A 23,997-nucleotide genomic window follows, 5' to 3' on the forward strand; every position below is an offset into this window, starting at 1 on the left:
ATGATCTCTATATAAGAGATAAGGCCATCAGAAAGAGAGTAGAATGTCAATGTTCAGTTTAGAACCCGCTAGTTGCTCCCTTCCGCCTTGAGTATCTATATTACCATAAACAAATAATAGGCAAGAGGACTATATGAAATATGGTCCTCTTGCTCTAAACTCTATTTAAAAACAGGTAAAATCAATAAACAAATTACATACTTTTCCAATAAATACAATACAGTACAAAACAATTCCAATAAATCTTTAATATTTACAAATTAGAATATGCGTGACAAATGCTTTACCAAAGTTAAATACATTAACATGAAACAGCTGTACGGAATACGATAGTAACTTTGTAAAGCACCATAATTCTAGCAAGTGACTTATGTTTTTTTCATTTAAAAAATAAAAATATAAAACGTGCAGTAAAGCTTAATATATACAAGACCTTAATAAGAGCGGGTTTGATATATGGGGCTGAAACGTGAACCTTATCTTAAAATGATGAAAGACTTCTTGGTATTTTTGAGAGAAAAATTCTTAGAAAGATTTTTGGGGCCGTATATGAAAATGGGCTGTGGCGTCGAAGATACAACTTTGAACTATATAAGTTATACACCGATCTAGATATTGTGAAAGTGCAGAGACTTAGACGGGCTGGACACATTGCTAGGATGTCATATCACGAATACAGGAAGAAATTAACATTTTAAAAACCAGAGGGCACAAGAAACAGAGGGCGACCACGAATGAGTTTAATTGATGATGTGGAAGAAGACCTACAGATTCTAAGGGTTAGAATATGGAGGGAAGTTGCCGGGAATCGACAGGAGTGGCGACTTCTTTGTGAGCAGGCCAAGATCTACAACGGATTGTCGAGCCACTTATGTTTTAATGATTTTTTACAAGAAGGTAAAATTGAACATTTACCTTTTAAAAAAAAATATTTTTGTTCCGACAAAAGGAGAAAATTTAATTATTGTTTAATAAACAAATTAGTTGATTATTGCAGAATCTGGCTAATCTCTTAAAAATTGACAAAAATCTTCTTCTTCTGACTGTTCTTTTCAAAGAATATACGTTCAGATAGAAGATATCTCATTTTATATGAAATAAATTTCAATAATTTGACTGGTCTATTTTTAAACGGTTTTAGTACTGTAAATGTTTTAGCAATTATTTGGGTTCTAGGGAAAATGTAACGTTGTAAGCGTGCATGTTTTAAATTGAAATAATGTTGTAGTTTAAATCTTTCTCTAACGGTAGATATTGCCTGAGATCTCAACAACGTAGCCGCAAATAAAGGCGATGTAACTAGCAACAACGCCATTGTTCGGTTAACTATTTTATTATCTGTTATCTGTAAGTCGGTTTAATAAGCGCACTGACAGGGGTTACATAAAGCAGAGAACAGAATTGTTTGTAGTATTATTATAATATTATATTTAGTAGCAGTGGAAGCAGCTTTTACGTTTCTTTTTGTGAATTGTGAGTAATTTAGTTTAATTCAATTTGGTGACAAATAATTAATATGACAGACAGTAGTAATAGTGAACCGTATATTAAAATGAAACGTCACAATTTAACACCCGAAAAATGTAGTATTTTGACAAATGTTTCCTAGGCTAGTGTGTACGATAATAATACTTTGAAGGTTGAGGCAAGAGGAAGAAAACAAATAAAATTGGATGATACAACCAAACAAGCCATTTGTCGTGCAGTAAATGAATTTCATTTAAAAAAGGAATTACCAACTAAAAAAAAATTGCTTCCTCTCTTCAATCTAACGAAAATATTTCAAAAATATCAAGACATGTTTTGTTACGTACTTTACGTGAAATGAACTTTAGGTATTTAAAGAGAAAGAGGAAGATTGAAGTTTTAGAAGGATAATATTTTAAAAAAGAGTTTAATATTTAGCACTTATTTTCCTCTGGCATATTCATAACTGCTGCTATTACAAAAATCAATTGAATTATAAAAATATAGAAATCGCAAATCATACAATAACGTGTAGTAATATCTTCAAACCAAACACAGCCAAAACCTGAGAGGAATTAATACATTATTTGGGCAGGAGATATTAACAGATGACCTCACATATGACTATCTGCTTTAGGGACAAGAATCGGTTCGAAATGCTAGTTTTTGAAATTTTTATTTTGGCCAGCTTTTTATGTAAAATTCAACACTGTGCGACCTTTCCTCAGGGTCTCACTTGCCATTGTTAAATCAGGTAATAACGCTTCTTTCTTGCTTGAAGTAAACTGGCTCTTCTACTTCTGGATACTTAATAACATAGTCATCTTGCTCTTCTCTCGACCGGTCTTTGGCCGGTTTAGGAGTGAGTCGAAGAAGCGCAATTAAGGACCGGTCAAGAGAAGCGCGCAAACAGAGAATAGACAAATGGGAGAGACGTATATTCAGCATATGAATAGATTCTAGGATATAGATGGATAGAGCAATTTTTAGTATTATATTAAAAATGAGCGTAAAACTTGCAAATAGTAAACGTTGATAAAAATCTGGTGACTGTAGTAAGCGCTAATAAAGAAGGAATTAGTTGATAATATAGTTAAACAAGGCAAAAAGCTTGACTTCGTTCGGAAAAATATTCCGATAAGATTTTTTTGCATAATCACTTACATGAGATTCCCCAAAATAAGATTCAAGTGATCGCCCATGCGAAAAGTTGTTCAAATTTTTGAAGCAATTTTTTTTAAACAAATTATAACAATACATTTTTGGGTACAGATAATTTTTTTAGGTTTTTTAAATCATTATGATAAAAAAGAAATTTTTCTTGAAGTTGATCGTTTTTTGGTTATGAATAATTTAAAATTGAAAAGAAAACGCAAAATCACGATTTTCAAGGCCCAAAAACACAAGTATAAAATATTATTTTTATACTTGGGTTACTAGCAGGGAGAAGGTTGACAATTGACAGATATCTATATCGCTAACAGATGACCCCTTTAGAATAAAAACGACCTCTTTTAGCAATTGCACAAATTCCTATGAATGTTGCCAAATATCAGAGTGGACTCTTTTAAGTGGCCAAGTCTGCAAAAATGCCTTTGTACACGATTTTTCTTGTGATCGCAGTAAAAGCATCTACCTTTTTCAGGATATGCATTGACCTATTTAAACACTTCTAACTTTCCTTCTTCGATAACACATACTGTCAAAATTCTCTATTTTAAGTTTGTTGCTAAATTGAAAATTTCACGCGATCTTTCAAAAATTAAAATCTGAGATCTTGGATGAACTTGCTTAGTAATAATTTGTTATTGGTAGTTGTCTTGTGAACAACTTGTGAGTGGAGGCAAACATTCCAGAATAAAAGAATTATTAATTTATTCCTTCACACACTATTAAAAATTAAATCGCCAGTACACTAAATCATCGGATGAATAAAATTAAGTGGAAAGGAGGTTCCACAAAGTGTATCTTTATAGTTTATTCGTCTTCTGGGTTTGGACCGTGTCATTTGTGAGTGACCCAAAAGTGGGTTCATCTCGACGTTTCGCTACAATTGTATGTAGCTTTTTCAGGAGAACAAAAAAGGAAAAGAAAACAAAAGACAGGAAGATGGGTAGTTAGCAACGGTAACTCAGTTACTCAACGCAACCAGAGGCGAATACTAACTACCAAGATGGGCATTTGGTCACAGTAACTCAACTACTTAACGCAGCCAGAGGTGAAAACCAAATGCCAGGACAGGGATTCACGTCCAACAGCTCAGAACACTAACGCGGAGTAATCGTCGGATTCACTCCCCGCCTCTCGACGCGTTAGTGTTCTGAGCTGTTGGACGTGAATCCCTGTCCTGGCATTTGGTTTTCACCTCTGGCTGCGTTAAGTAGTTGAGTTACTGTGACCAAATGCCCATCTTGGTAGTTAGTATTCGCCTCTGGTTGCGTTGAGTAACTGAGTTACCGTTGCTAACTACCCATCTTCCTGTCTTTTGTTTTCTTTTTCTTTTTTGTTCTCCTGAAGAAGCTACATACAATTGTAGCGAAACGTCGAGATGAACCCACTTTTGGGTCACTCACAAATGACACGGTCCAAACCCGGAAGACGAATAAACTATAATTCTGACTCTGGCCGTGGAAGCCTACGATTTCATTTGACCAACCTCTACGGGGAGGTTATATTCCGCAAAACCTCAGAGTTCTCCAATCTTCGCTCTAAAGTTTCATCTCTACTTTCTTCGCTCACCTTCCTCTCTAGATGTCGTGATAATAACTTGGTTCCCAATTTTCTTGTTCTAAAACATCACATTTCCTCTTCATCTTCTTCCCGAATTCTACATCGAGCCAGCCTATCTCTACTTCGTGAACGGATTCAACATATTCGAAAAACTCTTAATTTTCAATCCCAAAAACTTTTTAAGCTGCATCTTGAACTCTCCAGTATTCTTAGTGTCGATGATTGGTCACTTTTGGACCGCATTTCCTATCATCAAGCCGATAAAATCCTTCTTCTAAGCAACGAAACTCACAAAAAGAAATTCCAATCCCTTGTATCTAAGAAAAAATCACATTCCACCACTTCTACTTCTCTTTCACCTCTTACTAACACCGTCGTTAATCTTTCTTCTCACCAATTAACAAGTGCAGAAAGCAGTCTTCTATCTAAAGGTCTTGATTTTGCTATCACTCCTTCCAGAATTCCTACCGAAGAAATAGTTTCAAATGTGGAAGCGGCACTCCGCACAATTCCCAAAATTCCAGCCGACCGTGTCCGCTTTGACGTCGCTAAATGTCTTGATACAGCCAAAATCCCTACTTCCAATATATCTCGTGAGGAATTCATAGCTCTCAAAAATCTCCGTTCTCTTTCTGAGATAATCATCCTTCCTGCAGACAAAGGTAATGCCACAGTCATCCTGGATACTCCTTCATACATAGAGAAAATAAACGACTTACTTAGGGATACATCCTGTTATAATACAATTTCTCGAGACCCCACTCCTAGAGTCGAACGCGAAATTTCCCATGCCATCAAACAATCCGATCTTTCCGATGATGTTAAGAAGTCCATAGTTCCGAAAAACTCCATCTGCCCCAGAATTTACGGTCTTCCCAAAATCCATAAAGACAACGTACCTCTTCGTCCCATTGTGACTACGATTAACTCCCCTACCTACAAACTCGCAAAGTACTTGTCGAATCAGTTTAAGACCTATACTGGTCGTTCCTCTTCTTATGTCCGAAATTCCACACATTTCATCACCTTAATCTCCTCCCTCACGGTCGATCCCCAAGACATTCTCGTCAGTTTCGATGTATCATCCCTATTTACCAATATCCCCATACATGACTCTCTAGTTGTTCTGCGAGATCACTTGACCAATGATAACAAGTCTTTGGTTTTGGCAGATCTTGCGGAAAAATGCCTCCTTTCAACATATTTCATTGCTTTATATTGATACTTATTTGAAACACTGTTTTCGTACTTTCTTATTAATTAGTAAAATGATTTACAAATAATATTATATCATTACGATTGCATAATATCAATTTGCAAGTTTGCATTACTCTTGTTAATTTTTAAGAGTTTAAAGATTATTAAAATTTTTGGTGGAATAAACGTTGAGTAAAAAATCTGCTACCTATTAAATTAATGGATAAACGTTCAATGATGAATGTGATGTACGAACGTTTCATTTCTAAGGCCAATACGATTAGAATCCTCACATATGTCCTACTAAATGTGATCGTTATGAGCATGTGAACATTTTCACTTTAATTCAAAAAACAATTAAATAATTATGAACATAATTTTCTCATAGCGCCAAAGGCTGATGAGACTTTAAAATAGACTGTAAATCTTATTTACTTTTAAAATGGATGAAAGTGAAGCCATTATTGCCTTGTAGCTACACATAGACTGTATTAAGATAACATTTAACAATAATTCCCATGCTACAAGAAGATAAAGAATAAAAGGGCGACAAGAAAAAGATAGGAGAAAACTTTTTATTGCTTGTTTAATTACGTACTAAATAAAATCATTTCTTTTTACAATACGAAGTACTATGACTACGGTGGAGGAGAATACATGCAAAAGCCGATAAACCCATTTTTTGAATTTTTTAACCTGAATATTGATTCATATCAATTTAGTAGCCCTCTCTGTTTCTAGAATATAAAATTCCAACAAAAACCGATATTTTCCCTTTAAAATGATGTATAAAGTTGACCAGTTCGAGCAAATGCCGATAAATCCAAATTTCAAGCAAAACCCGATATATCCCGATAAATCCATAATATCGTGCGTACTTATAGCAGGTTTCTTTGTGCTGTTTCGGGCTTCGTTTTATAGTAGTAGCATAAACAAAGCAGTATAATTCCTTTCCTATGGTAGTAATTTGTAAATTAAAAACGAGAGGACTGTGTTACCTTAATCACGTTGTCGGAATTAAGGGGGAAAGGATTTAGACTGTTTAGAGTGGGGAAAGTTATGTTACGTTGTTTATGAATTACCTATGAAGCAGTTGTTTAACATTTAACAATGAAAGCAAGTGTGTTGGAAATTAGTATAGGAAATAGGAAAAAAAAAGAAAAATGAGACCAAGAGGCAGAAATTGCAAAAGCAAAGGTAACAGGTAAAAAATAAATTACGATGTTCGTTACCTAACCATTTTTTGTTTTAGATAGCGATCCTCATTTGGAAAACTTTACAAGAGTTTGCAAACATAATGGCCCTACTTATCACTGCAATAGCATTGTTGAAAGTGACATTCGAGCCATTCGAAATAAAATTTTTGAAAATAATGTGAAGTCGGAACAGGATATCAAATTGTGTCATTACATGTCAGTAGTTCCAATTGAAAGGAAAATATCGATAACAGAACTAGCAGTTAAGGGGCATAACTTTTCCGTACACTACTTCTTGTAGAAAAGAGTCAGCAAAAAAAGTTCAGGTATGCCAGGCATTTTTCTTGAAATGTGTGAATATTAAAAAAGATCACATAAACTACGTTGCTAAAACATTGTCAGACGGAAATATCCCAAAAGAAAATCGGGGTGGAGATCACGTGTCCACAAAATCTATTGTCAAAAAGTATAAAATAAGAGAGTTTATTGATAAACTACAAGGAGTCTATACAAGTATCTTATAAACTACAAGTCGTTATAATAGAAAGAAAGCAAGACGAATTTATTTGGTCGCTGATCTAAGCATAAAGAAATTACATGGCATCTATCTCACTCAATGCAACCCTAAACATAATGTAAACTTTTCGATGTTTAGGAGGATATTCGTTAATTATTTTAACATTGGGTTTTCTACTCTAGCATCAGATGTATGCGCATAATGTACTACTGTCTGTGTCAAGTTAAGAATTCATAAAGGAGCCTTATGGGAAGCGGTGATGCCAGAACTACCGATAGACTGAGATAGGCGAGAGTAGTGGAGTTGCAGCGAAAAAGCAGGGCCGAACTGCATGTTATATTGCACATTAGACGTTTTTTCACTTAGGTAACTTTAAATTTTTTTTGTTTTTTTGAAAAATAAAAATTAAAGACATGTCTTTTTCTCACAACAGTTATTTATTAAATTTCGGCTTAGGTCATCATCAGACTCTTAAAAATATTCTTAATTGTTTAATGAACAAATTGAGTGAGTATTGTGGTAGATATTATTAGTGTCAGTAAAAAACATAAAAAAACAATAAAAACTTCTGTATATTTTAAAAAAAATACAACAGAACCATAGAAATGTAACAAATTATTTGGTTTTTTAGTTTGACATTTATATATTTACAATATTACAATTATCAAAAACTATGTACATTCTTCGTCCATATCCAAATCGGAATTGTCACTACTATCATATAAATCTATAACTATGGGAGTTACGTCTTCCATTAGACCGTCCACTTCCCAAAATTTTTTCTCCAGAGTCATTACATGTTGAATATAGTTTTTCCAGTTATCAGACGTAACATTTGAAAACGCTTTTTTTATGAGGTCCTCCATATCCTTCGCTTTGAAGGTGCTGTTATTTACGGCCACATGCCTTTTTACTTGGCTCCATACCATTTCAATTGGATTTAATTCGCAATGGTATGGAGGCAAACGAAGCACTTTGACATTATTTTGTTGTTTACAAAGTTCTTCAATTTTGTAATTATCAAAATTTTGTTTAAATTGCGCGACTACCTCCAAAAGCTCGCACTTCAGATAATTTTCTTCAAAAAATATGTCTTTTTGTCTTAACCAGTCCATAATGTTATTCTTATTCCACGATTGGTTAGGCAACAACTCGGTTTTTACACTATGATATGGAGCATTGTCCATAACAATAACCGTTTTTCGAACTAAGTTGGGCAACAGTTTGTTTTCAAACCAGTTCTCAAAACACGGACCGTCCATTTCGTCGTGATAATCAGCGCTGTTTTTTTTTGCAAGGAAAAACATTTCAGCACCGTTTACAAAACCATTTTCACTTCCGGCATGGACAAGGATGAAACGTGGTCCACGCTGAGTGGGATGCTTTAGTCCAGTACTTAGCCCTTTTATGAACGCATCTCTTGCCGAGGTGACGGTTTTGTCTTTCCATTCTCTGGAAACCGAGTGCCCCACATTGACCCATGACTCATCCAAATACACAATGTCATAGCCCTCAGCCCGATATTGTTTAATGGCCCTTAAATATCCATGCCTCCATGCAATTATATCAGGACGTTCTATTAGCACGGCACTTTTATCACGTTTTGCATAAACAAAGTTCATGTCTTTTAACAACCTGTACATTGTACTGCGGGTAAAATTTGGCAAGTTTTCGTCTTGGTTCACTTTTGGCAGAAGACGATTCAAAGTAGGAGGAATGTTTTCAAAAAAAAAACTATGCACTGTTCGACGAACGCCGATACGAACACCTTCATCGTAAGTATAGTCTCTGGAGTTGTTTCGGCAACGGGTTCTTTTTCTGTTTGTTTTTACCTCAGAAAGCTCACCTTCTTTGTCTTCCTGTACGATTTTTTGAATCGTACGAACTGACACTCCTGTCATCGCGGATACTTTGTCGAATACAATACGTTGACTTTCATCTCGAAGCAAATTAATGTGGTATCTCACTACGTTTAAGATCACTTTTTTAGCACTCAGATGTAAAATTTGACCACTTTTAAACGGCAAAACTGGATCCATTTTAACAATATAATTTTTTACACTTGAGATTTGAGTGCGCGATGGTTATGCCTTAACCCTTGTCCGGGCAGAAGAATTTAAAAACGTAATCGGGCAGTTTGGGCTTATGTATACAGACAAACATATAATCTCCACTTCACCTAATTACACTATTTTGAAAAACATACCGCTCATTTATCTATAACTCATAAATCTGTCTGCTTTCCAAATGTGCTTTCCAAATGACACTATTGTTTGGAATGACTAAGTACATAAAGAGAATTAGAAAACTATTAATAGTCAATTATAAAGTAATCAATATTGTTTACTGTTAGGGCCTGTTAGCCCGGCTTGCCCGATAATGGAAGTTTAAGCACAATATCTTAATTATTATTGCTTTCTATTTATTAACTATTGTGAAAGTAATATTTTATAAATAATTTTGAGAGTTGACACCTAAGCTGTCAGAATTACCTGTGCCATAATAATTAACCAATTGCGTAAAACCTAATATTTTAACCACTAATAAAGACATTTTTCTAATAATCTTTAAAATCACTTCCCTGAAAATGTAACCATATTTATAAGTAATTGTAGTCGTTAAGCTTATTAAATAGATACGTACCTATCTTTTTAAAATAAATTTGATTAACATTGGAAAATATAAATAAAAATTTGAATATAAATAAAGAATGGGTTATTTCGGCCGGCCCTGCATAGTCCCGTGAACTATTGGCAACATACGCCCGTAAGAAATGCACTGGCCTATCTGTTCAGTTGTGAATTCTTAACTTGAAACAGTCTGTAGACTTAAATTTAAAATAAGAACGGAAATTAACGAGGTAAAAAAAAGAGAGTTTTGTACTGAGTTGAGTATCAACCAAAAGAGGGCTAATGATTTTTATAGTCTGCTAATTGAAAATTCCATTACATTCTGCTTTGATTTTGCCCAAAACACCTATTAATGATGCGTTTTGTGCACAGCAGATTAGCATGTATGTTTTTTGCTGCGTTGATAACCAATCCAAACATCCAACTTTTGTTACATGGACTGAAGATCAGGCAGGTAGGGGATCAATTGAAATAGGTTCTGCACTTCTTTGCTTCTGCTTCTTTTGCGACGGATGCAGTGGACAAAACAAAAACTACCATATTATTCATTCGCTGTACTTTATTAGATTTAAAGCTCTAGTTCAAGTAACAGAAATATTACTTGTATTTCCAGTCAGGGGCCATTCGTATTTGCCAGCAGACAGATTGTTTAATATGAAAGAACTTCAAGTTGACTTGAAAAAAGTAAAAGCGCTTGCCGATATAAAGAAGATTGTAATAAAAAAAAAAATTAACAATGGCAAATTTATAAAAATACGATCATTCCAAAACTATTATTTTACCAGTGGGTTGGAAAATTTTGAAAAACTTTTGAAACCAAAATTTTCCGATATTGAGTTGACCATCTCAGAAAAAGAATTGAGTCGGGGTTTCCCCGAGAAGAAAAAAAAATCCCTTAAACATTTATTAAATCAACAGTTCAATAAAGAATGGGAGAAATTACAAGAACTTGACTGGTACCGGGAATTGCTTAATGGCAAAAGTTCAAATGAAAAGGCTGAGGAGATAGGGGAAGATGAGACATGTGACTGCCTGGAAGAGGAACCAACGCTTCAGATTTGATTTTACTTGTTTACTTTTTTCAAATTATTAAATAGTTATAATAAAAATAATTTTCTTTATTCTAGTTCGTTTATTTTCTTTTATTAAAAACAAAAAGATAGTGCTCTTGCAAAGTTCTTTCAGGGAAAAACCGATAAATTTCTGTTTTCAAAAAAAAACCCGATAAATTAAAAAAAAAATCAAAAATAAAAACAGTAAAAAAAAGATAATATATTAAAATTCTAAAATTGCATTACATAACTACTATTTATTTCCAATATGATGTTTCTTTAAATTGTTTTTGGGATTTTGCTTTATAAATATTTGGCTTTTATCTCAAAATTGGAAAAAGTGGATTTATTGGTTTTTGCATGTATGCTCCTCAATTAAGGTTAAAACGAAGATACGAAGATAGGTATATTCAAAAATTCTCATTGGCGGATTTCTACACTTACTAAAATAATGTTTGGTCAATTCCTTCGTCATCTGGGATGTGTTGAAAATTAAAAAGACTTTTAAAAGTGATGCTTGAAACAATAAATATCGAGGCATAAAAATAGAATTAAAGATTAATCTTATTAAAGAGAAAACTATGAGAAATATAGTCGAAATCAACTTGATAAGGGTATTACAAAAAAAATGGATATTAGGGGCAACTTATGAAAATAACAAGACAAATGAGACATTAAAAATAAAAACGTTATCAGATTGGCTTGATCAGTACTCAATAATTAAACTAAAGCAATGGTTAATATTTTAGCGAATATCAAATATAAATTTTCCCTTTCTCCCTAATCGTTTCCACTTAGCGACATGTTACTCTAGAATCCACTCTAGAAAAGGAAATAGAGCATGTCGCCCATGCCGTAGCATATTTCTGATATTTACTTACTGCATTTAGTGTATGGACATAAAATCTTCCTGATCGATAACTGCAGTAGATCGGATGTCAAAACTAACAAAATTTTTAGGAAGCACCCCCTTATCGTTACTTTGACTTTCTGAATCATTCGGCAATTGTATTTTCAGTACGATTGTACTTTTAAAAGTAAAGCTAGTTCGCGTCCGTAGTAGGATACTACACGTGCACCCTGGATAATGGTAAATGAACTAGCATAATACGCAGCCAGACAATCTAGAATATCTAGATTTCCTGGCAAGAAATCTAGATATTCCCGGCATCACGAATATAAGATATGCCTCCAACCAACAATTTAAATGGACCTTCTCAGGACCAAGCGACAAAAATACTCGGACCAAGCATCCGAATCTGCCATTTAAATATAGAAGGTATTAGTAGAAGTAAATGTGAGTACCTTCAAAAGGTACTCATTGGAAATAATAATGACGTCATAATTCAGGAAACTCATGTAGAAAACAAGAATTCATGGCTATGATTTATTTAATGCAATTTACCATCCAGCTTATGAAGTGGCGACCTATGTTCAAAACAAAATAGAAAATGCACACACATGTTCCACATTAGACATAAATAACATTCATACGGTTACTATACAAATTGGCGAAATTACTGTCAGCAATATTTATAAACCCCTGGAAGTCCTGTGGCCTCTGCATGTTATTCTCGCACACCCACACCCCTTAGTTTATGTTGGAAACTTCAATAATCATCATGAACTCTGAAAGTATAGGCACACTGATCAAAATGGCGAGGCTTTGCTAAACTGGAGCGAAAAGGCTGACACTTATTTAGTCTTTGACGCTAAAGATCGGGGAACTTTTGAGCTGTGTCTATAAACTGTTAGAACACTTTATCTACAAGAGAATTAGTAGAAACCTATTTGAATTGATACCTATTGAGCAAGTTCAGATCTAACCGCAGCTGCATAGGTCAGATCCTAACCCTAACAACACATATTGAAGCAGGGTTTCAAAGATAGCAAAAAACATCCGTTGCTTTCATTGATATATCAGCTGCGTACCATACTGTGTGGAGAAAAGGACTAATCTGCAAACTAATCCGTGCCATCCGGTGTCAAGAGTTAACTAAACTCATTGATAGCATGCTCACCGACGGGCCTTTTCAAATCACAATGGGCAATTTTAAAAGTGTCCAAATGAAACTCAGCAATAGACTGCCACAGGGATCTGTTTTGGCACCCTTACTGTTTAATTTGTACATCGTGGACCTATCTGAGACAACTTCGCAGAAATTTGGCTACGTTGACGACTGGGCCATTGCAGCAAGATGTAATAACATGGATATTACAGAAACAATACTAACGGATGACTTTGCAGTTATGGGAGAATCCTTTCGCAAATGGAGGCTACGGCCCAAGGCAACGAAAACCGAAGTGTTCCATCTAAATAATGACCAATCCAACAAAAAACTCTCCGTTCATTTTGAAAACAGACTGCTAACTCTTAACTCAACACCAAAATATCTTGAAGTGACTCTGGACAGAACATTATGTTTTAAAGAACACCTACAAAGAACGGCAGCAAAGCTGAAAATGTGAAATAATATAGTCCAAAACTATGTGGCACGATATGGGGGTCCACAGTATTCGTACTCAGATCATCCGCCTTCAGACTTATATACTCAGCGGCTGAATATGCTTCCCTAGTATGGCTCAATAGCAAACACACGAAGATTATTGACTCCCAATTAAACCAGACAATGCGAATGATCTCAGGTACAATTAGACTTACACCGAACTATTGGCTTCCCATTCTGAGTCTCATTCCACCGCCGAAACTGCGAATTCTTCTCAAAGAATATCGAAAAATCGAGGGTATCTTCTTTTTTATCACTACGATTTTATAACGTAGTGATAAACTAAGCAACAGCTGTTGGTAAAAAATCTGGCAAAAAGCGGAATTCCTGACGGGATACAAGGACTTCGGGTACCATTTTTACCAAAACCAGCAGAGTTTTGGTAAAATAACTATTCCTAGTTAAATGATGTTTTATAATCTACAATAGATACACTGCGCATTTTATAACTCAGGTTTAATGAAATAGCCTTTATTTTTATTAAATAATATCTATTCTAAAGGAATCAGAAAATAAATCGTATAATAAAGTATATATTTTTGTTTCAGTTTCTCTTCCCTCTCATTTTTTGGATCGTGGTTTGTACAAAATGCGAAGACGTCCAACAGACAGCGGAAGACAGGACCATAAGAGAATTGAAACCTCCAGATAAATTAATATTACAAAAATCGGAACCTTATTTATTCAAAAAAGAAGAGCCATCTTTTCTTTCTAAAGTAGCATCATGGATATTTCCTTTCGGAAATTCCAAACAAGATCAAACCACAGCAGAAGGAGGCTTTGCAAAGTATCAGTATTTACCCCCTCCAAATAGCCAAGATGATAAAGATTGCAGTCCCTGCAATCTAGAGCCTTGGATTCCTATTGTAGGCCATAGTAATATTCACAAAAATGTATACCATAATAGTATATCTAGTCCTAGTTTAAGTAATTTTTTACCAAGTGCTCCTTCGAGATTATATGGAGCACCCAAACCGCAATATGGTCCACCAAATCCGGAATATGGTCCACCAAAACCGGAATATGGTCCACCAAATGTAGAGTATGGACCTCCAAAAATTGAATATGGACCTCCTAAACCAGAATACGGACCCCCAAAGCACGAATACAGTCCACCAAAACCTACATATGGAGTTCCACAATCTGTATATACTCCTTCCAAACCAAATCCCACTTATGGTCTGCCTTTGCCATCAATACCACAACAAAATAATTATAATCCACAAACGGGAGACATTTTTATAGCAGATTATATGTTGCCTCCTCCTATTAACTTTAAAATGCCATCATTACTTTACGTTCCATCTAAAAATGGATTTAGTTCTCCTCCAAAAAATATTTTCAGGCCACCGCTTAAAGAATTTTATGGCCAACCTCCCAAAGGTATATCTAGGCCTAACTTCAGTGGTTGGTATCCTCCTCCACCAAAAGATATATACTCGTCTCCATTAAATCCAATCCCACCGTTTAATCCCAAACCCGAATATGGTCCTCCAAAACCCAACTACGGACCGCCCAAACCTAATTATAACGCACCTCCAGCTCAGTCATATGGTCCTCCAAATATTCCTAACGAAGCTATACCAAATGTACAGTATGGGCCACCAAATGCACAGCACGGTCCACCAAATACAGAGTATGGACCACCAAATGCACAGTATGGACCACCAAATGTTCAGTATGGTCCACCGAATACACAATATGGTCCACCTCCTGAATTTTTAGCTCCCCCAACTCAAAGTAGTCAGTCTACAATTTTACAGCCAGTCCCAAATAGTTTTTCTACTCAGGAGTCTATCAGCCAAAGTTTTGTTCCTCCTTCAAGTCAATATCAATTTTCTACAGTGGGATCAAAAGTGCCTGATGCATTTTTAAATCAACCTCATTTGCAAAATACATTTAATCCAAATCTGGTACAATCAGCACCACAAAGTACTGGCTTAAGTGATAATTTCCCTTCTGGATTTTCTAATATACCTCTTGAATCTGGACGTATTCCTCCACCTTATCCTTCTGATAGCTATGGTAACCCAGTTACTGGAGATAATATTGATGTTAACATACCATTTGATTCATTACCAGCTCCGAGTGGAGATAGTGATAATTCGCAGGCATATGTAAATCAACATTTCCCCAATTTAAGTCCACTGCCGGTCCTGCCAAGATACGAATTTAGAAATTTCCACAAAAACCAACAAAAACCTGTAGATAGTGTTCAAGTTCAACAGAGTGTAAAAGTAGCAGACTTTGTTGCCAGTATCGAGCATCCCATTAAAGTAGTACAATCACCTCTGATTGAACTTCAAGTAAATGAACAACCAAACCAAAATTATCCAGAACCAGTAACGTACAATCGAATTGCTAAAACCCATTATTCTCCAGAAAAAGATCAAGGTACAAGTCCTAATCACATTAAACCTTTTAAACTTAGCGAAAACCCAATAATTGTAGATGACACAAACACTGCTGCTAGTAATATTAACAGTACAGTAGCCAGTCCAAACGGTTTTCAAGTCAAAAGAAATAACGATAAAGATGTATTTGCGCCCACACTTAACACGTTTAATGCTGTTTCGCCTACGAGTAAAACCGAAAGCAATGAAGAATTGATTAAAAACTTTTTAATCAATAATGGACTAGTTGGAGATGACAAAACTAGAACAGAAAATCAAAATACTACATTTAAGGGCCCTACTCTGGACTATAACGACTGGGTACCTAAATTCCAGCCCCCATCAATTTCCAGTTCGATGCTACCACCACCTGTTCATTTTAAACCAACATGGCCGACTCAAAGTACGCAAAAACCGAAACAAATTATTATTCCCTATACAAATAACAAAATTGCTAATAATCAGAATGCCTACAGGAGTTTCCTTGAAAGCTATTCAACGTTAGTACCTGTTTATACACCACCTATGCCAACAGAGCAGTCCGATTGGTCCAAATATTTAAACGACATACAAACTACAAAATTAACCAAAGTTACTGGAAAGCCATTCTCTTCATCAAGTACAGCTGTATACAATATTAAAGATCTTCTAGGAGCTAACACTAGAAATCCACAGGATCCAGTCAAACTTCCGTACGATGTAATTTCCTTGCAAAAAAATATTGACCATTGGACACACCAGTCATTTTCGGCGGGGAAAAATGGGGATCAATCTGTGCCTCCAAAACAGATTCCTGGTGATTTTTTTACAACGAAAGCTAACAACGACGCCACAACTGCTTCAAATGATATATTTGATCACCATTTAGCAGAATCTTCCAGAAAAGAAACGTTTTCAACTAATACTGACATTGAAACCAACTTAATTGTAGCTGCTGAACCGGCTTCGCCTGAAAGTAGTACCGTGATTGCTACAACTGTAAAAGGAAATTTACTGACTGATTATCAAAGGTAAGAAAAATGATTTTTTATAACAAGAACTAATATGATATTATAAAGTGGGTTGTATTACTTAGGTGTTTTTTTGCTGACGTTATAACTACTTCCACAAACCAAATTTATTAAGATTTATTTTCATTGTAACCAAAATTTATACATAGTGAACCAAAAGTCTGAGAACGCCTAATTATCTCTTAAATGGATGGTTCGGATTGTACAAAAACCGGGATACGCCTATTTTGTAATTTGGAGATTTTAATTTTGGTGCTTGCGGTGTTGCCAAATTATTTTAGCAGTTTTATAATAATTAATAATTTATTAAATTTGAAAATGTAATTCTATTTGAAAATGATGTATAATTTGAAAAAATTGTTTGGTGCTGAGAAGTTTTTTTTATTTAAGACCTTCGTGACTAGAATACCGTAATAAAATACCATGGTAGTAGGGGAGACCGGGAGTAGTTGATACAATTTTTACATTTTATGTTTTTGTGCATTCAATATGTAAAATAGGCACCTCATAAAAATTGGTGTAAGAATCATTCACTTCGATATAATTATTTTAAATATTAGATTTACAAGAAACTTGCCACTTTTAGGAAAAAAATATATATTTTTGTTTAGTCTTGCAAATTGTATCAAATTACCCTCCAATTGAGTAAGTTGTTACGTGATAGGGGAAAAGTGTTATTAATTTTTTATTAAAATACAAACTATTATGCGACATTTTTAAAAATTACTTAAATCAGTTATTAGACTAATCAGACTGGCAATCTATGCATAAAAAAATTGGTGAACCGTCACTGTAAAGTTCATGGACCCTTACAGTCTACACATTGCACCCATTTATCTTATTTTGAGTTAGTGTACGAATCACAACATATCCACTTTCGTCATCCATCTAGAAGGATATCTCGTTCCTATACATCCTGGTGTTTCACTGGAAACAAATAGTTCTCGATAATTTTTCCGCGGAAAAATTAACATTGGCGGCACTGAGTTTCCACTGGTATTCATTGACATACACACTGTGACCAATGTTTCTCGTTCCCCCGAAGTGACAGCCCCCACTTGCTTCACACTTTTTGATGCTATTATTTTTGCAGGTTTTTGAACTGTAGTTAACCCGGTTTTATCTAAGTTGTAAATATCGTTTGCTCCAAGATTGTGCCTATTTAATACATTGGAGAGTTTGTCAAAGAATAAATTTACATCGTGTCTATTAAAGCTTGTGGCTCGCCCTAAGCTCGTAGCCTGAGGGGTGCGGATGGTTAACTCATTGTGGCGTTTTAAAAAATTTGTTAGACAGTCAGCAGATGCAGTCTCAAATTTGATCCAGTTATCAGGAACAGTTACGTTAATTTTTAACGGAGGTTGAAAAGCAAGCCGTTTAAGATCTTTTGGGGAGAGACCATGATATATCCTTGAACATTCAGTAACATAATAAGTCAATTCATTTTCTTGTAGATCAGAGAAGATCTTTTGATTTTTTAAATATTCTGTGGGCATGGTATATTAGCATCTGAAAAAAAAACAAATTTTAACAAGGCATGTGCTATAGAATGTGTTCAGAGAAAATTTTACAATTTTATTTACAACAAAATCTAGGTTACTAATAAACCTACGCACAAATTTCTTGAAATGGGGCAGGTTGTTACAGTAACATCCTGTCCCTTGAAAATAGTAACAACCTGCCCCAGAACGCCATATTGAAAATAAATTGTAATAATAAAGCTAACAGTCAATAAATCATGCTGTGAAACCAATAAGTTACCTTACCTTATAAAAATAGAAATAGCAAAAATTTAAAGGTCGGAAAAATTACTGAGTGCTACTAAAAACACAAAAATGGTCGGTCTATGCCAGAGCCTTAAATCACACTAACCCAAGTTAAAATGTAGTGAGATATGCACCGCATTGGCTACAAAGAGTTAAAGGTGTTGCCATCTCGTTAAGTTGATTAAAATTAAATGTAACAACCTGCCCCTTGTAATAACTAACCCCGGTCTCCCCTACAATACAGAGTATGGTGTGTAAAAAATCAAAGTGACTAATGATATCGGCAAAATGGTATTTTTGTACAATTCGGATCATTCATTTAAAAGATAATTAGGCGTTTCAAGACTTTTGATCCACTCTGTTTATTGTAAATAAGTAAATAATCCATTTAATATTAAAGTTAGAGTCAACTACTTAATATAAAACTATAGAATGTGTGGAAAATAGTGTATATGTTCAGACTAACATTTTTGCGATTAAAGGTCGTGGCATATTATCATACACGTTGCGTTTCCAGCACATAGCGTTTAGTTTCCGAAAAATATAATTTAAATGGTTTTAAATATGAACAACTCACACTGTCCGGAACGTAGCGTTTCAGACCCTTAACGTTTCCGTTCAGTATATTCCAGTATATTCGAAAACAATATTTTACTGATGCCGACGGCTACGTAACGAGTCGTAACCGGTTGGTAAGGATAATGTGAATTAGATGTCCGTCGTTTTCCCCTTGTTGTTTATTTAGGTATTTGTTTAATTTTGATACAGAGCATTTAAAAAAATTATTTTCGAGGATATTTTGTCATTTAGGCATGTGTTTTTATTGCTTTGTGACAATTAATCACGGAAGTGATAAACAATTAGGACTTTTGTACGGAAGTTATACCTCTTCTTTTTAAAAATACTTTTTGGTTTGATATGTATGGCTTCGTTAAATGTAGTATTTTGTTTTTTAACTGAAGGTGTAATTAAATTTAAAACATATTTAAACTGAATCCTATTCATTCTAAAATATCCATAATATTTTTCATCATCATTAATTAATTCTCTGTATAAAGTCCAGTATTCACCTTCCTTCTTTCTTTCTCTTAGCATTGGATGTACTTCAAACCTTCTTTTTAAAAGTTTTGCATTCTTCATCGTTAAGTAGAAGAGCAATTGCACATAATTTTTGTCGAGAAAAGCGATATCATATCTTCACCGAACCAAACTGAAACGTTCTATGTATGAAAATGTGAACGCGCAGTCCGATTGCTGGAGTGGAAGCGCTACGTTCCGGAAACTATACGAAACTATACGTGCACGATAATATGCCGCGACCTCACTGAGTGCTTGATATTTTAAACTTTCATCTGTAACCTGTTAACAGCTTCATTACTTCCAGCTATCCGCTTGGCATTTTGTAGCGTTGAATGACACTTTTAAATTTAATAATTTTTAATAAAACGTGTAAAAACTAGACACAAGCGTTCAGTTTCACTCTCATTGTTAAATATGATTTTGTGGAAGTGTAACTTGCTAATTAATTTCTTTTACCTTATTATTCTCTGAATTATGAATGCAAGCTCTATTTTTTAGATCTTCGTGGAAATCGGCTTATGTTACCGTCTCTCCATACACCAAAGAAAAAGTTTACGTAGTTACCCCCCAAGCCTACAGTTTTGTAACTGCTAGTCCAGCTATATCCTGGAGTATGGCTCCAAAAGTACAAAACGGTACCAAAAGTAATGTCACCCTAGACGCTCGTAAGTTTTCCATCAGAATAGAACCACAGAACAAAGAATCCAGAGAAAAGATGCAGAAAGACAAAAAGACTAACGTCAAAGTTGTGTACAGTGAATGGCCACATTTGAGTAAGTATTATTTACAATAGTAAATGTTTTTTGGGTTTATATAATTGAAATATATATTATTAGTACCTATATACTTTTTTCTTTTTGGCTGTTTTATTGTGTGAACTTCATTTATTTTATCTTTGGAAGCTGCCAGTTCTACAGCGACCATACTGCGTCCAATTGGATTATCATGCATCCCCTATAAACTATTATATGTACAATTTCTCAAGACTTTGCTTTATATATAAGCTCTTTGCCAACACCCGATGGACCTTTTATTTGGCACAGGTGTACTCAAGGCTCTTGTATGAAGGCGACATCCAACCCTATCATAGTAACAGTAAATTTTGCGAAAGCTGTCTTACTGTGCTGTAGTTGAAGTTTCAGCTGTAGAATCGCGGTCGGAGTCATTAAGACCTATCTGCTATAGATACAGACATCTCGAGTCTGAACTACAGAACTCTGAACTCTAAACTCTGCACGTTTCTTCATTTTTGTTTATGGATTTAGAAAAGTCATTTAATTATGAGTACTTTCTCTTTTTGTGTCATATCCATTTTATTCCCACGAATTGGAACGAAATATTGTCAGGCACGACAGTGCACCGATACTGCGCTATGGTTAAAATCCCCTTAAGTTCCCTAACTCTCTAGTGCATTGCTTAGGCAACACTTTTCGCCCTGGTAACGATGGTGTTACACCTCGGTATGAGAGAACTTCGAAGAAATTTAGATACCAGTAGATTGGCTCAAATCCGAGTTAGTACCATTGCCCAAAAAACCAGGAGCAAATGTTTGTGAAGACTATAGGACCATAAGCCTAATGAGCTATCTGCTGAAGCTGTTTTTAAAAGTCATCCACTAAAGAATTTACCAGAAATGCGAGGAACACATTGCGCCCAATCAATTTGGATTTGTGAACGCCGTTGTTACGAGGGAAGCTTTGCTTAGCGTTCGAATATTGTTTTAGAAATGTAGAGATGTCAGCTGTGATGTTTTTGCATGCCTGATTGACTACAAGAAGGCTTTCGATAGAGTCAGGCAAAAACAAATGATGAAAGTTCTCCAGAGAACAGGGATTGACGGAAGAGACCTAAAAATAATAGCTAACCTGCTCCGAATAGATGAAGAATATACAGATCAGGTCAAAATCTTAAGGGGAGTGAGACAGGGGTGCATAATTTCAACACTAATATTCAATCTGTACTCGGAGCACATTTTTGAAGAGACTCTAAAAGATATTGATGAAGGCATCTCAGTAAGTGGAGTCAAGCTCAATAACCTGCGGTATGCAGATGATACAATAGTATTTTTCAATACCATAGAAGGGCTGCAAAACTTGAGCCCTAAGAAGAAGAAGTTTATACCTAATAATCAAATCTTAGATATAGGCTAGATACTAATTACGATTATTTGTTTAATTTTTAGTTAATGATCTTCAACCTACAACAATTAAACCGACGTCTTCTCATCCCCTTTTTGGTTTGATGGGTATTTCGGCATACACACCACCAGCTAATGGTACTGTTGAAACATTTGTTGGACATTCTAGGGTAAGCATTATTTTCATAATATTCAAAAGTTATATTACAATCTGTGATTTGGAAAATAAGGCACAAAAATACATCGCTAATGTAATTTTTTTTATAAAGCAATCAATATTTATCAAAATAGACACCTTTGGTTCTGTGAGCCTAAATGTCTTTCTCCAGGTAGCAAGCTAACCTTACCTGGAGTCCCTCCTCCTTTATTCAAGCTTGAAAAAAAGCTTTTATACAAGTACAAGAAGAAGAAGAAGGAAATAGCGCGATGGAAGGAAATACTTACTTACTTACTTAATCAGTAGACCCATTTGTACCTTTCGGTGTTGGGCCGTTTAAAATACAATTCATTAAATTACAATATTTGAGTCTTCTGAGGTGTCCTAGCTCTTAACAAACTTTCTCCATTCCTTCCTATTGGATGCCATCTGTGTTGCTTCCTGCCAAGTCTTACCCTTACTCTGCAGTATCTGCGAGATGTCATTGTTCCATTCTTTAATGGGTCTTCCTTTTCTGTTCTTTCCTATTGGTTTGGCGTCCCACACTATTTTTACTTGTCTATTATTGTCCTGGAAGGAAATAATAATATAGAAAAAGGACGATGAATAAATGAAAGAAAAGCTAAAGGATTTAAAAAGAGATATAAAAGGAGCCGAGAGAACAACATTCTTCTATCAGAGCTAATAGTTGAGACACGTAATTTCGAAGATTTAACAACTGCAGTAGGCAACTTTTTAGAACAAACAGATCCAAATAGTAACAGTAAGAAAACTAAAGGAAAAAGCAGGTTAGATAGAATTAAAAACCGTGGACGGTAATAAGAGAATGATAGAAAAAAGCATATGCTTAAGTAAATCAGAAACGAATTTGTTTTATTAATCATGATTTTTCGATATATCAGATTAAAGTGATCCGAAAGTTTAGTTTTTGTAAACAAAACAAACAACTTGCATCACAGCATTGTGTAACAATATATTAGTAAATAATATTAAGTTTTGATTGCTATAATAAACATCTGTTTTTCTTTTTAATATCGAAATTGTTTAAACAATGATAATTACCGCTTATTACTCATTTATCAATAATTTAAATCGCAGTAGTTTAACCATTAATTATTTAAGCCGCACGAGGAGTAATGAAAATGTTACGGTAATTAATATTAAAGAGAAATAAACAACAATGGACATTTAAAAAAAATCCACAAGGAAAATAATTCCTGCAGCTGGCTGTATACCACGTATCACAAAAAGAGGTTAAACCTCTTCAAACGGACGTTCAAAACTTCAGACGTCTGTTTGAAGAGGTTTACTCTCCGGACACTGAAACTCACTTAAGCATGGGTGTACGTTACCTAGGGAGTTACCATGGGAGTGTAGTAAAATTTAATTAAAATATTAAACATCATATAATATTATCAACATCATGTACAATCTTTGGTAACACAATACATTTTAAAGGGTTTTTACCCAAATATTTTGGTGGCTCAGGCATGGTAACCTGTATTTTAACCTGATGATGGAACAGTTGTTCCGAAAACGTTCGTGTTTTTAATGTTGCCCTTTTAAGGGTTTTTATAAAATATACCCACATACAAAGATTAACCTCTTCTTTTAATGGACATTTAGTCTCTGTCTGTCGGACTGTCTCTCTTTATACAACCATCATTCCTTGTGGAGTACTTCACGCTTCTGTATTTTTAGGGCAGTAATGTAAGATAACGGAATGGTCAAGTGAGCACTAATTATGATTTTTTCGTGTTTGCTAGTTATGCTATCTATTTCGCTTTGGTTTTTTTTTTTCGGAAAAAATATTTAAATACTAGTTTTGCTACGTTATTTTAGTCTCTCCTCAATTTGTAGCCAATCTATATCCTTCATCATAGTCGATATGTTGTCTTGATTTGTTTTTTCCCAAAGTTCTGAATTGGTATTGGGTAATTTACTAGACCAGTATATCTTTAGGATCTTCTTCTTTTTCATCTTCTTAAAGATTTGTATTGCTCCTTAGTGTAATATTGTTTTCTCTGCAATCCGGTTAGCAACCGGCGCCTTATTGATTCCGGGTCGAATGATGTGAAATGGGCGACTGAGCAGATGATTGTGGACGACCAGGCAATATCTGCGAAATGGGATACTGGAAGATCAAACTTAACATTAC

The 23,997-nt window shown here is 34.8% G+C and overlaps 1 protein-coding gene across 1 annotated transcript in view; it reads left to right on the forward strand.

Annotated features, from left to right (window-relative positions):
• Nucleotides 1-23,997, forward strand: part of LOC140432655 (uncharacterized) — a 101,250-nt gene that overhangs the window by 62,918 nt on the left and 14,335 nt on the right. Inside the window, exons 3-5 of the mRNA XM_072520690.1 lie at nt 13,845-16,699; nt 20,044-20,318; nt 21,728-21,852. Coding sequence (XP_072376791.1) covers nt 13,845-16,699; nt 20,044-20,318; nt 21,728-21,852 — 3,255 coding nt within the window. The remainder of the gene's footprint in view (nt 1-13,844; nt 16,700-20,043; nt 20,319-21,727; nt 21,853-23,997) is intronic.

This window comes from Diabrotica undecimpunctata, chromosome 1, assembly GCF_040954645.1.
Source record: "Diabrotica undecimpunctata isolate CICGRU chromosome 1, icDiaUnde3, whole genome shotgun sequence".
NCBI classification, from domain to species: Eukaryota; Metazoa; Arthropoda; class Insecta; order Coleoptera; family Chrysomelidae; genus Diabrotica; species Diabrotica undecimpunctata.